Genomic DNA, 15,305 nt, shown 5'->3' on the forward strand with positions numbered 1-15,305 from the left:
TCTGGACCTACAGTGCTTTGATGAACTTGTGGATAGTATACCACGACGAATACAGGAATGCATCAATGCAACAGGACATGCTACTGGGTAACAGAGGTACCGGTGTGTACAGTACTCTAGACCACCACCTCTGAATGTCTCGCTGTATGGTGGTAAAACATGCAATGTGTAATTTTGATGAGCAATAAAAAGGGCGGAAATGATGTTTATGTAGATATCCATTCCGGAACTTTCGGAACCGAGGTGATGCAAAAGTTTTTTTGATGTGTCTAGAAGGAAAAGTCAGAATATTGTGGGTTGCATTAGTTATGCAGAGATGAATGGCTTGCACAGGGTAGATAGCGTTGAGAGCTGCGTCGAACCAGTCTTCGGACTCAAGACGACAATAACAACAACCCCGTACTTTATGTGATACGGGAACGTGTCGGATACACTCTATACCTATTCGCATGAGTTCGCGTACACCGCTTGTATTACACCGAGGAGTGTAGCTGCGCGCGCTTTTGAGGAAAAGTTTGCTAGAGCGAGATTTCCGAAGCGACGCGGTAGGTGTTTTGCGGCGTGAGTCAGCCCGCCCCTCTAGCCACCTGCGCGGCATTAGTCAGGCGGTGATAACTCGGGGACCCGGGAATGCGGTCGGCCGTCGTCAACTCGATACGCGGCACGCCGCCAAAAACACACGGCCGCGCCAAAACAGGGTCGCCGCTGCCCACCTTCTCATCTCCGCTGCAACCGACGGGCAGCGCCGTCACGCCGTGGCACGGTGCTACTCAGTGACCTGACAATAGTAACGGCGCCTCACTGGTTAGTATCCTCATTTATTACTTCGTTCCAGCGTCAGCAGCAATGGAACCTCGTAATATACCGGGTGATTGTAATTAAAGTGCAGCTACTCACAGACGTCCAGTGTAGGCTGTAATTATCGTATGGCAGGAAACCTTGGTAGAGATTCTGATGCGTTAATTAGGACCCGATTCACGTTGCTAAAAAAGAAGTTCCAATTTTGGCCACTAGGTGAAAATATGGCGCTGTGAACGCAAGAAAGACGTATAAAAATATTTCTTTATGTAATGTGTTAGCCGGCCGTTGTGACCGAGCTGTTCTAGGCGATTCACTCCGAGACCGCGCGGCTGCTACGGTCGCAGGTTCGAATCCTGCCTCGGGCATGGATGTGTAGGATGCCCTTAGGTTAGTTAGGTTTAAGTAGTTCTAAGTTCTAGGGGACTGATGACATCCGATGTTAAGTCCCATAGTGTTCAGAGCCATTTGAACTTTTTGTAATGCATTAGGAACAGGATGTCGGGAGAAATGGTAAAACGAGCAGGAAAGGGATTATGTTGATTTTACTTTTACACAGTTTATTCAATATAAGCACCGGAGACGTCGACGACATGCCGAATCCGTAAAATGTCGTAATCAGCAGCTGCTCGCAGCAGTTCCTGTGGAAAATGAGCAAAGTGTTCCTGTATATTGTTGACCTTCGGATGGGAGGGGGGGGGGGGGGCCGACCGTGACAAGACGCCCTAGACCGCACGGCGTAGCAATATGAGTTATTGCCACCACCTAGCACGAAAACAGTGATTTCCACACAGTTGCGCTCTTCCACAGCAGGAACCGCCTGCTCTGCAAGGAGGCCTCGACAATGTGCAGACGTCGGAGGATATTTGATAGGTCCTCTGGGTGTATTCTTTTCAAAGAAAAACGGACCGAGATTAATGGTGCTTGAGAATCCACAACAGACACTCACATATGGCAAGTGCAGTGGCTCTTCATACACAGCACACCTTTTAACAGTATCCCAAATTAGGCATTCTGTAACGTAAAATATGCCTCGTCACTGCATAGAATATGGGCTAGCCACATGTCATCAATTCGATGTGTGCCAGAAACTGAAGACCAAATTCAGAACGCTGTTCCGGTTCACGAGTTTTCAATTGCTGCACCGCCTGGATCTTGTACGGGTGCCAGCGTAAAATACAGCACATAATTTTCTGTACTATTGACCATGGGATGGACAATTCTCGTGATACTACACGAACACTGGCACTTTCTGCCTGGTTCACTTGCAGCAACAGCAATCTCGTCAGTATCTTCCACAGGGATAGGATGCCTTCCTCTTCCAGGTGCCACACCACGCTCACCCGTGTTTTCGAATTTCATTATCCTCTTCTTTAAACCATTTAATTAGATCAGGGCTCTCATCAGACCTTTCAATAGGCAATACTCTCTCAGTGCAGCACAGGTAATAGCTGCCGTTCACATAAAACAACTTCACTAACAGCGCATGGTCTCTTCTCTCGATAACCATACTGTTCACTCATTTATTGGCTTGTCAAATGACAGCGTGGATATCATATCATCATAGAAACAGTGTACAACACCAGATTTTCACCTGGTGGCTACAATGTGAACTAATTCTTTTCCAGGATAAATTGGTTCCACTTAATGCATTAGCATACCTACCAAGTTTCGCTACCATACGATAATTAAAGCCCACGTCCTCCGTGAGTTGCTGCGATTGTAGCTGGTACAATTAAATACTTCGTACTTATTTTCGCAGACGCTATAAACTCCATTGAGAAATATTACATTAAAAATGATTGCCGATAAGTCGGATACAAATACCATATCGCCAGAAAAATGCAATTATTCTTTGTATCAAACTGTTAAAATCGTGTGCTGATTCGCCAAGACTATCCTTGGAATATCTTAGCAATCATTTAGTTGTGCACGGCATACTTCATGACTGCTTAAATTTTCCACGTTAACGCCTATGAACAAAGATACGCTACTGGACATTAATATTGTAATACCACGAAGACAGAATGTAGCAAGCATCAAATTGGCATGACATGCTTTGATATGCAAATCATTAGTACTGTATCGGTGTTTTTGGTCCATCAACATAACAAGCATGTCCACCGGGTTGCCGAACTACCGACATGTAGGCGACGCATCTTGTGCAGCCACTCATCAACATCCCCTGAGAACAATAACAGCGCCAGTTTGTTTTCATGGACAACTCCGACAGCAGCCGCGACGACAAGGGGCGCTCCTCTCCCCTACAGACAGAGCCCCGTTCACCACTAGGTGGCGTGGCGAACAGCACTATCTGAAAGTTCCTGTCAAATCAAAACTGTTGTACCAAAGAGGACTCGAACCTCTGAACTTTTCCTTTTGTAGGCAACTGCTCTATCAACTAAGATAGCTGAGCAAGATACAAGAGCCTCCTCACAGGCTTACCTCCGCCAGTGCCTCATCTCCAACCTTCAACCCTTCACACAAGTTCTCCTGCCGCTGCGGCTAACTACACTCCTGGAAATGGAAAAAAGAACACATTGACACCGGTGTGTCAGACCCATCATACTTGCTCCGGACACTGCGAGAGGGCTGTACAAGCAATGATCACACGCACGGCACAGCGGACACACCAGGAACCGCGGTGTTGGCCGTCGAATGGCGCTAGCTGCGCAGCATTTGTGCACCGCCACCGTCAGTGTCAGCCAGTTTGCCGTGGCATACGGAGCTCCATCGCAGTCTTTAACACTGGTAGCATGCCGCGACAGCGTGGACGTGAACCGTATGTGCAGTTGACGGACTTTGAGCGAGGGCGTATAGTGGGCATGCGGGAGGCCGGGTGGACGTACCGCCGAATTGCTCAACACGTGGGGCGTGAGGTCTCCACAGTACATCGATGTTGTCGCCAGTGGTCGGCGGAAGGTGCACGTGCCCGTCGACCTGGGACCGGACCGCAGCGACGCACGGATGCACGCCAAGACCGTAGGATCCTACGCAGTGCCGTAGGGGACCGCACCGCCACTTCCCAGCAAATTAGGGACACTGTTGCTCCTGGGATATCGGCGAGGACCGTTCGCAACCGTCTCCATGAAGCTGGGCTACGGTCCCGCACACCGTTAGGCCGTCTTCCGCTCACGCCCCAACATCGTGCAGCCCGCCTCCAGTGGTGTCGCGACAGGCGTGAATGGAGGGACGAATGGAGACGTGTCGTCTTCAGCGATGAGAGTCGCTTCTGCCTTGGTGCCAATGATGGTCGTATGCGTGTTTGGCGCCGTGCAGGTGAGCGCCACAATCAGGACTGCATACGACCGAGGCACACAGGGCCAACACCCGGCATCATGGTGTGGGGAGCGATCTCCTACACTGGCCGTACACCACTGGTGATCGTCGAGGGGACACTGAATAGTGCACGGTACATCCAAACCGTCATCGAACCCATCGTTCTACCATTCCTAGACCGCAAGGGAACTTGCTGTTCCAACAGGACAATGCACGTCCGCATGTATCCCGTGCCACCCAAAGTGCTCTAGAAGGTGTAAGTCAACTACCCTGGCCAGCAAGATCTCCGGATCTGTCCCCCATTGAGCATGTTTGGGACTGGATGAAGCGTCGTCTCACGCGGTCTGCACGTCCAGCACGAACGCTGGTCCAACTGAGGCGCCAGGTGGAAATGGCATGGCAAGCCGTTCCACAGGACTACATCCAGCATCTCTACGATCGTCTCCATGGGAGAATAGCAGCCTGCATTGCTGCGAAAGGTGGATATACACTGTACTAGTGCCGACATTGTGCATGCTCTGTTGCCTGTGTCTATGTGCCTGTGGTTCTGTCAGTGTGATCATGTGATGTATCTGACCCCAGGAATGTGTCAATAAAGTTTCCCCTTCCTGGGACAATGAATTCACGGTGTTCTTATTTCAATTTCCAGGAGTGTATGTATCCGTAATATTCTTTCTTTCGGGAGTGGAAGTCCAGGAAGTTTCGCAGGAGAACTCCTGTGAAGGTTCTAAGGTAGTAGCTGCACTGGCTGAGTTATAGCTGGGGTACGGGTCATGAGTCGTGCTCGGGTATCTCAGCTAACAAACCACTTGCACGCAAAAGCAAAGATCCCAGCTTCTTATCCCGTTCCGCCACACAGTTGTACTCTACCAGGAAGCTTTATATTAGCGCACACACCGCTGCAGAGTGAAAATTCGTTTTGGAACAGCATTACTTGCTTCAGCAGTATCAAGTGTCAGACATTTCGCCACGAGATAAAGCAGCCATCAGTCAGCAACGAGCCTCTGCCTTAATTCCTTGCTTCTGTGGACTCAAGCGCAATGACTTGGTATCGGACGTTTCACTGAACTTAGTGCGAGTGATTAACGGAAAGTGGTTCAGTTGTTGTCTTTCTATACTTTGAATTTGATCTATTTTCACTAAACTGTGATACTGGACCGCAACGGGCGTGAAACTTCTGCATTTGTCAGTTTGCCATAAACTAAAATAATGTTGATATTGTTTTATGTCTATCTGGCAACTTTGTTTTGCTTGTGGGGCCTACGTAAGGGCACTATAATCAGCATTTCAGCGGAGCTGCATGAAACATCAGTAACGTCATTTGCATTCTGTGTGTAAAGAAAGATTACGCTTCGGATTTATCAGCAGAAATGTAATTTGAGTGTTAGTTGTTTGTGAGAAGATAGCTTTACGCAACGTCTACGAAGGAGAAATGTCTACCAGCGCCAGGATCGTGGTCTATCAAGACAACAGTTTATTGTCCTCCGGTATTCACGCTCACATTGGGTCGGATCCGACGACTGTCATACGAATATGGAATCTATGGGGTTAGGAGAGCCATACTAACACCTTGCAGTATCAGTGGCCCCACGCGACTTATTATTTGCTCAGCCGTTCAGAACCGTACAGCCACATCTTATACCTTGAGTCAGGAAATGGGCTTATTTGTAGCAAGACAAGTATCCGCACAGACAATAGCACCACGGACTGTCAGCAGTGTCAACATTGTTGCGGCTTACCTTGACGTGGCAACGTAGAGGCCCGACAGTGATACCTCCTAATGACAACACCGCAATAGGAGTGAAACCACAGAATGATTTAAAACGCGTCCTGTTAATGTATACCGCATCATTACGGACGTGTCCGTGAGTGAAGGCTACAAGGAGAACGAACAGTGCAGACTACATTCGCTGTCGTCATGTGGAACCAGCATCTGCCGCAACTGTATGGGTTGTCAGTGTGTACCCAGTACGGTCACCTGTGGATCGCATAGCTGGTAATGTGGACCGCAGTCTTTACTGAAAGACAATTCTATTTGCCACTCTGTCTGTTAAACGGTTCCTGTCTTTTACACCACTGTCAGCTGAGATCAACTGTCTGTCGTCTTCACGCGCGTACTGTTATAGTTGTAAACTTATATCATCATTCTTTCGTGTGTGTTTACAAATGTACATGCCTCATTTTAATATGTGGCTGATATAGTAGTAAAGACGAGCAAGAACAACTTTCCACATCCCCCAACGTTTTAAAATACCATTACCGGCTCAGTGGCACACGCACGTAAATGTAAGAAATCATAATACATCGCCCACAGCAATGTCCATCCAGTGTTGATGAGACAGACGTCTTTTGTGTTTGTATGAATGAGAGCGACTCGAAAAAAGTGCAGGTGATCCCTGTATATAGGAAGGGTAAAAGAACAAAATAAAAAGGTTCAAATGGCACTAAGCACTATGGGACTGAACATCTGAGGTCATCAGTCCCCTAGACTTAGAACTACTTAAACCTAACTAACCTAAGGACGTCACACACAACCATGTCCGAGACAGGATTCGAGCCTGCGACCGTAGCAGCAGCGCGGTTCCGGACTGAAGCGCCTAGAACCGCTCGGCCACAACGGCCGGCGTAAAAGAACAGATCCGCAAAATTACAGACCAATATCCCTAACATTGGTTTGCTGCAGAATCCTCGAACATGTTCTCAGTTCCAAAATAATACATTTCTTGAGACCGAGAAGCTTCAGTCCACAAATCAGCATGATTTTAGAAAGCATCGCTCGTGCGAAGTTCAAGTTTTCTCAGACGATATATTGCGAACAGTAGATGAAGGGCTACTGGCAAATTCCATTTTTCTATATGGAAAGCACGATGCCCCATTGCAGACTGCTCACGAAGATACGACCATATGGAGTACATTCACAGATGTGTCAGTGGCCTGAAGACTTCATAAGTAACAGAAACCAGTACGTTGTCCACGATGGTGAGTGTTCGTCAGTGGCAAAGGTATCGTCAGGAGAGCCCCAGAGCAGTGTGATAGAACCGCTATTATTCTCTATATACATAAATGTTCTGGTGGACAAATGGGCAGCAATCCTGCGGTTGTTTGCTGATGATGCTGTGGCGTGTGGGACAGTGTAATTGTTGAGTGACTGTAGGAGGATACAATATGACTCAGACAAAATTTCTAGTTGATATTCTGAGTGACAGATAGCTCTAAATATAGTAAAACGTAAGTTAATGCGGATGAGTAGGAAAAACAAACCCGTAATGATCGGATAGAGCATTGGTACTGACACAATTGCTTCGTTTTAACACCCAGGCATGACGCTGAAAAGTGATATGAAATAGAACGAGCATGTGAGGACTGTGATAGGGAAGGCGACTGGTCGACTTCGGTTTATTGGGAGAATTTTAGGACAGCATAGTTCATCTGTAAAGGAGACCACAAGTAAGACGCTAGTGCGACTTATTCTTGAGTATTGCTCTAGTGTTTGGGATCCATACCAGGTCGCATTAAGGGAGGACATCAAAGCAATTCCGAGGCGGACTCCCAGATTTGTTATTGGTAGGTCAGAACAACGCGTTGGTGCTACGGAAATGTTTCCGTAACTCTTTTGGGAATCCATGAAAGGAACACGACGCTCTCTTCGAGAAACTCTAATGAGAAAATTTAGTGAATCGACATTTGTAGTTGACTGCAGAACGTTTCTACGGCCGCCAACATATATTTCGCCTAAGGACCACGAAGTTAAGATATGAGAAATTAGGTCTCAAGCGTAGGCGCATAGACAGTCGTTTTTCCCTCGCTCTATTTGCGAGTGTAACAGGAAACGAAATGACTAGTAGTGGTACAAGATACCCTCCGCCATCACCGTACGGTGGCTTGTGGAGAATGTAGTTGTAGATGTAAATGTAGATGATTTCTTAGAATGATGTCTCTTAGAGGGTATGTTAACGTACATCTCGGTCAGCATCAGATATTGCGAGCTATATCTGACTCGACTAATGTCTGAAGCAGTGCTGGAGGGAACTACACCAAGGTCGTCCATAAATCCGAACCAGTGCGACAGGGGTGGAGACCTCTTCGGAACAGCACGTTTTGCAAGGCTTGTCAGACATCCTCAATAATGTTCTTGTCTGGGGGGGTTTGGTGGCCAGCGAAAGTGTTTAAACTCAAAAGAGTGTTCCTGGAGCCACTCTGTAGCAATTCTGGACATGTGTAGTGTCGCATTGCCCTGCTGGAATTGTCAGAGTCCGTCGGAATGCACAATGGGCATGAATGGATGCAGGTGATAAGACAGGATACTTACGTACGTGTCACCTGTCAGAGTCGTATCCAAATGTATCAGCGGTCGCATATCACTCCAACTGCACACCATTACAGAGCCTTCACCTTCTTGAACAGTCCCTGCTGACATGTAGGTTCTATGGATTCGTGAGGTTGTCCCCATACCCGTACACGTCCATCCGGTACACGTCCGACCAGGCAACATGTTTCCAGTCATCAACAGTTCAATGTCGTATTGACGGGCCCAGGCGAGACGTAAAGTTTTGTGTCGTGCAGTCATCAAGGGTACACGAGTGTGCCTTCGGCTCCGAAAGCCCATACTGATGATGTTTCGTTGAATGGTTCGCACGCTGATACTTATTGATGGCCCAGCATTGAAATCCGCATTAGTTTGCGGTAGGGTTGCACCTCTGCCACGTTGAACGATTCGCTTCAGTCGTCGTCGGTCCCGTTCATGCAGGATCTTTTTCCGGGCGCAGCGATGTCGGAGATTTGATATTTTACCGGGTTCCTGGTATTCACGGTACACTCGTGAAATGGTCGCTAGGGAAAATCCCCACTTCATCGCTACCTCGGATACACTGTGTCCCGTCGCTCGTGAGCCGAGTATAACATGAAGTTTAAACTTACTTAAATGTTGATAACCTGCCATTGTAGCAGCAGTAACCGATCCAACAACACGGCAGGCACTTGTTGTCCTATATAGGCGGTCTCTCTATTTGATTACGCATGCCTATACTAGTTTCTCTGGCGCTTCAGTGTAACTGTTTCATCAACTTTCGGGCATACGGCTACAGAAACTCTATTTCTTGAACTGATATTTCGGTCTCATACTCTTCGTACATCTTCAAAGTGTGTAGACGGATTGAAACTACAGCGCTCGCACACTTTGTTTAAGAGAGGAGCGTCACTGCGCTTGCGGCCAGGCTATAAAACGCCACTTTGGGTAAAATATAAGGTGGGCTTAAGGAATGAGACAGATGCAACAGAGAGATTTCCAGCATTTGTGGGAAGTCTGTTGTCAAAAACAGGTCAGATCCACACGTAGTACGAGGAGCGTTCAATAAGTAATGCTACATTTTTTCTCGACCGATTTCGCTTGAAAAAATGCGGAACTTTATTGTAGGGCATCTTAGAATATTCCCCTTCAAGCCCTATAGTTTCATGCAGTTCCAATAGCTGGTGGCGCCATAGGTAGCCTTCAAAACGGCGTCTGTGATGGAGATGTGTTCCAAGCAGAGCAATATCACTGAGTTTCTTTCGGCAGAAAATCAGAGCATCGCAGGTATTTATACGCGCTCGCAGAACGTCTACGGAGACCTGGCAGTGAATAAAAACACGGTGAGTCGTTGCGCGAGGCGTTTGTCATCATCGCAACAAGATCACACAAACCTGTCCGATCTCTCGCGTGCCGGCCGGCCACACGCAGCTGTGACTGCTGCAGTGTTGGACTTCAGCGTATGGGTACCTCTTTTCCATGAAAACACGAGGCCTCTCACAAGTCTGCGCGTCCAGGAGAAGCTCACAAAACTTCACAGTAATGTTCTCCCTCAGTCACTCTAGAGCCCGAGTCTCGCGCCTTCCAACTTCCATCCGCGGGAAGTGTTCGTGGATGATGCAACAGAGCGTTGGCTCCGGCGTCGACTAGTAGAGTAGTAAAATGCGGGCATAGAGGCCCTATCACTAAGATGAAGAGATTATGTTTAAAAATAGGGTTTTTTAGTCAAAAGAGTGGGAAATAATAGGGTGTATTGGAGTCCTGAAAAAACCAACATGCTTTCAGAAAATATGTGTTGCATTATTTATTGAACGGCCTCCATACAATCTTTCGCTCTCCTCCGAAGCACTTTTTTGTTTTGTGAAAGATGGCACGAGCTCTGCAAGGCTCAGGCTTGAAAGATCACCTGCGACCACGGCTTTCATAAATCGGGCCAGTGTCCCTTACATTCCGAGAGAGATGTACGGAACGCTGAAGATACGAACGTCTCTAGCAGGTCCAATAAATCAGCTGCAGCAGGACTTGCATGGACGCTGGTCATTCTATGGTGTACGGCAATGTCCAAATTCAGCGTCGACTTTATAATTATGGGATTCGATAGTGAAAGAAGCAGTGGAAATCCATCAGGCGAAGGATCTACACTACTGGCCATTAAAATTGCTACACCACGAATATGACGTACTACAGACGCGAAATTTAACCGACAGCAAGAAGATGCTGTGATATGGAAATGATTAGCTTTTCAGAGCATCCACACAAGGTTGGCGCCGGTGGCGACACCTACAAATTGCTGACATAAGGAAAGTTTCCAACCGATTTCTCATACACGAACAGTAGTTGACTTGCGTTGCCTGGTGAAACGTTGTTGCGATGCCTCGTGTAAGGAGGAGAAATTCGTACCACCACGTTTCCGACTTTGATAAAGGTCGGATTGTAGCCTATCGCGATTGCAGTTTATCGTATCGCGACATTGCTTCTCGCGCTGGTCGAGATCCAGTAACTGTTAGCAGAATACGGAATCGGTGGGTTCAGGAGGTTAATACGGAACACCGTGCTGGATCCCAACGGCCTCGTATCACTAGCAGTCGAGGTGACAGGCATCTTATCCGCGTGGCTGTAACGGATGGTGCAGTCACGTCTCGATCCCTGAGTCAACAGATGGGGACTTTTGCAAGACAACAACCACCTGCACGAACAGTTCGACGACGTTTGCAACAGCATGGACTATCATCTCGGAGACCATGGCTGCAGTTACCCTTGACGCTGCATCACAGACAGGAGCGCCTGCGATGGTGTACACAACGACGAACCTGGGTGCACGAATGGCAAAACGTCCTTTTTTCGGATGAATCCAGGTTCTGTTCACAGCATCATGGTGATCGCATCCGTGTTTGGCGACATCGCGGTGAACGCACATTGGAAGCGTGTATTCGTCATCGCCATACTGGCGTATTACCCGGCTTGATGGTATGGGGTGCCATTGTTTACATGTCTCGGTCACCTCTTGTTCGCACTGCCGGCACTTTGAACAGTGGACGTTACATTTAAGATGTGTTACGACCCGCGGCTCTACCCTTCATTCGATCCCTGCGAAATCCTACATTTCATCAGGATAATGCACGACCGCATGTTGCAGGTCCTGTACGGGCCTTTCTGGATACAGAAAATGTTCAACTGCTGCCCTGGCTAGTACATTCTCCATATCTCTCACCAATTGAAAACTTCTGGTCAATGGTGGCTGAGCAACTGGCTCGTCACAATACGCCAGTCACTACTCTTGATGAACAGTGGTACCGTGTTGAAGCTGCATGGGCAGCTGTACCTTTACATGCCATCCAAACTCTGTTTGACTCAATGCCCAGGCGTATCAAGGCCGTTATTACGGCCATAGGTGGTTGTTCTGGGTACTGACTTCTCATGATCTATGCTGCGAAATTGCGTGAAAATATAATCACATGTAAGTTCTAGTATAATATATTTGTCCAATGAATACCCGTTTATCATCTGCTTGTCTTCTTGGTGTAGCAATTTTAATGGCCAGTAGTGTAACAGAGATAGCAGTTTCAGACTGAGCAAAGCATGGACTCTTCCATTTTCTTCGCTCAACTCGCAAAAGCGTCACAACAGTGTAGCTCATATTCATGCATCGATATTTCAGCATGGATCGCGCGTCTAACCACATGTTGAGTTCATACACAGGTCTTCGTTGCTACACTGTATCTCCGGCAGTTGCGTTCTGTGATTCGGTAGATGGGAGAAAGGTACGGCTGAACTCGATCTTCCTGAGACAGCGCGCCTGAGTTCTGACAGGCCAACACCCGTTCCCTTTTGTGGGCTTAGTGGGGTTTGATCCAGTACACATCTGACCGCAGTGACACGTTTGTAGCATTTTACAGAATACAGCCTTCTCCACGCGAATGGAAAGTCTAAGTGAAGCATTATATAATGCATCTCCTTATCAAAAGCCCTCTCGATGTCAAAAGGGACTTCTTCGTTCTTGCGCCTCGTTGCCCTCGTCCCGCATGATAAGCTTGGATGGTGCTGCATTCTGGGCAGCAGCCACAATGGGAAGGCAAGTTGACTGTAGACGTACCTGGTGCGTGATGGCGTTGATGTCGTCGTCCTGGGGCTGGACGTCCGAGGGCAGCGGCGGCGGGAAGACGACCTGCCCCCTGGGCAGCGTGGACGACTGCGCAAATGGCGTTGCGACGCCGCCAGCCACCGGGGGCCTCGGCGCTGCGGACGGCGTCGGCGTCGGCGGAGACACGGGCAGCGGCTGCGTCATGGAGCGCGTCAGGGCACTGCCGCCCACGCCCGGAAGCGTCGGCCCCTCCCTGCAGAAAGCAGCGTCAGATCAGTCAGTAGCAGCCACAGGTAGTGACTGAGGAAAGGATCCAGGAAACAGTCAGCGCTGAGCATCCAGCTAGTTAATACTCAGTTCATGAACCTACACTGCCAGCCGTTAAAATTACATAACCAACAAGGATAACAAATAAAATTTTACTTAAGTGCACATAGCAGTAAGAGTACGTGACTGAACTTGTAACTGATTTTTGGGGTGTGTGGCGTGAGAAATCTCGTATACTTCTACAAGCAACAATGTACCTAACCCTGCTGAGCACCAAGTTGAACTGAGATTGGTTTGCAGATATGGGCACGTCATTACTTGCTGGTTCCACCCAACGCACAATCTGTAAGTCATAGTGGCTGTCGAGTAGTGGCATGCCAGAAACTTGGCAACCCATGAACAGATGTTTTCAATAGGTAGAGATCTGGAGAACATACTGACCATACCAAAGCTCTCTTGGAAATCCATGACCAGGTGTTTTCAGTGTGTCAGTTCTGGATAAACTTCTGGCCAGCCCATCCCCTCTCCACAACCCATGACCAAATGTTTTCAATGGTTGAGAGATCTGGATAACCTGCTAGCCAGGTCAGTGCCCTCTTGACAACCCATAACCAGATTTTTTCAATGGTTGATAGATCTGGATAACCTGCTGGCCAGGCCAATGCCCTCTTGACAATCCATGACCAAATGTTTTCAATGGTTGAGAGATCTGGATAACCTGCTGGCCACGCCAATGCCCTCTTGACAACTCATGACCAGATGTTTTCAATGGTTGAGAGATCTGGATAACCTGCTGCCCAAGCCAATGTCCTCTTGACAATCTATGACCAGATGTTTTCAATGGTTGAGAGATCTGGATAATCTTCTGGCCAGCCCATCCCCCTCTCTGCAACCCATGACCAGATGTTTTCAATGGTTGAGAGATCTGGATAACATGCTAGCCAGGTCAGTGCCCTCTTGACAACCCATAACCAGATTTTTTCAATGGTTGATAGATCTGGATAACCTGCTGGCCAGGCCAATGCCCTCTTGACAATCCATGACCAAATGTTTTCAATGGTTGAGAGATCTGGATAACCTCCTGGCCAGGCCAGTGCCCTCTTGACAACCCATGACCAGATGTTTTCAATGGGTAGAGATCTGGATAACCTGCTGGCCACGCCAATGCCCTCTTGACAACTCATGACCAGATGCTTTCAATGGTTGAGAGATCTGGATAACCTGCTACCCAGGCCAATGTCCTCTTGACAATCTATGACCAGATGTTTTCAATGGTTGAGAGATCTGGATAACCTTCTGGCCAGCCCATCCCCCTCTCTGCAACTCATGACCAGATGTTTTCAATGGTTGAGAGATCAAGATAACCTGCTGGCTAGGTCAATGCCCTCTTGACAACTCATGACCAGATGTTTTCAGTGGTTGAGAGATCTGGATAACCTGCTGCCCAGGCCAATGTCCTCTTCACAATTTATGACCAGATGTTTTCAATGGTTGAGAGATCTGGATAACCTTCTGGCCAGCCCATCCCTCTCTCTGCACCCCATGACCAGATGTTTTCAATGGTTGAGAGATCCAGGTAACCTGCTGGCCAGGTCAATGCCCTCTTGACAACCCATGACCAGATGTTTACAATGTGTTAGAAGTCTGCTTAACCTGCTGGTCAGACCAAGGCCCTCTCGGGAACCCATAACCAGATGTTTTCAATGATTGAGAGGTCTGGATAACCTCCTGGCCAGGCCAGTGTCCTCTTGACAACCCATGACCAGATGTTTTCAATGGGTATAGATCTGGATAACCTGCTGGCCACGCCAATACCCTCTTGACAACTCATGACCAGATGTTTTGAATGGTTGAGAGATCTGGATAACATGCTGCCCAAGCCAATGTCCTCTTGACAATCTATGACCAGATGTTTTCAATGGTTGAGAGATCTGGATAACCTTCTGGCCAGCCCATCCCCCTCTCTGCAACTCATGACCAGATGTTTTCAATGGTTGAGAGATCAAGATAACCTGCTGGCTAGGTCAATGCCCTCTTGACAACTCATGACCAGATGTTTTCAGTGGTTGAGAGATCTGGATAACCTGCTACCCAGGCCAATGTCCTCTTGACAATCTATGACCAGATGTTTTCAATGGTTGAGAGATCTGGATAACCTTCTGGCCAGCCCATCCCCCTCTCTGCAACTCATGACCAGATGTTTTCAATGGTTGAGAGATCAAGATAACCTGCTGGCTAGGTCAATGCCCTCTTGACAACTCATGACCAGATGTTTTCAGTGGTTGAGAGATCTGGATAACCTGCTGCCCAGGCCAATGTCCTCTTCACAATTTATGACCAGATGTTTTCAATGGTTGAGAGATCTGGATAAGCTTCTGGCCAGCCCATCCCTCTCTCTGCAACCCATGACCAGATGTTTTCAATGGTTGAGAGATCCAGGTAACCTGCTGGCCAGGTCAATGCCCTCTTGACAACCCATGACCAGATGTTTACAATGTGTTAGAAGTCTGCTTAACCTGCTGGTCAGACCAAGGCCCTCTCGGGAACCCATAACCAGATGTTTTCAATGGTTGAGAGGTCTGGATAACCTCCTGG

The 15,305-nt window shown here is 48.0% G+C and overlaps 1 protein-coding gene across 6 annotated transcripts in view; it reads right to left on the reverse strand.

Annotated features, from left to right (window-relative positions):
* The window catches only part of LOC124711303 (nascent polypeptide-associated complex subunit alpha, muscle-specific form), a 421,389-nt gene that overhangs the window by 296,727 nt on the left and 109,357 nt on the right, over window positions 1–15,305 (reverse strand). For all 6 annotated transcript variants that reach the window (XM_047241316.1, XM_047241315.1, XM_047241314.1 and 3 more), the window contains exon 4: window positions 12,456–12,696. In XM_047241316.1, the coding sequence (XP_047097272.1) occupies window positions 12,456–12,696 (241 nt within the window). The remainder of the gene's footprint in view (window positions 1–12,455; window positions 12,697–15,305) is intronic.

The sequence above is a fragment of the Schistocerca piceifrons genome, chromosome 8, assembly GCF_021461385.2.
Source record: "Schistocerca piceifrons isolate TAMUIC-IGC-003096 chromosome 8, iqSchPice1.1, whole genome shotgun sequence".
Classification (NCBI taxonomy): Eukaryota; Metazoa; Arthropoda; class Insecta; order Orthoptera; family Acrididae; genus Schistocerca; species Schistocerca piceifrons.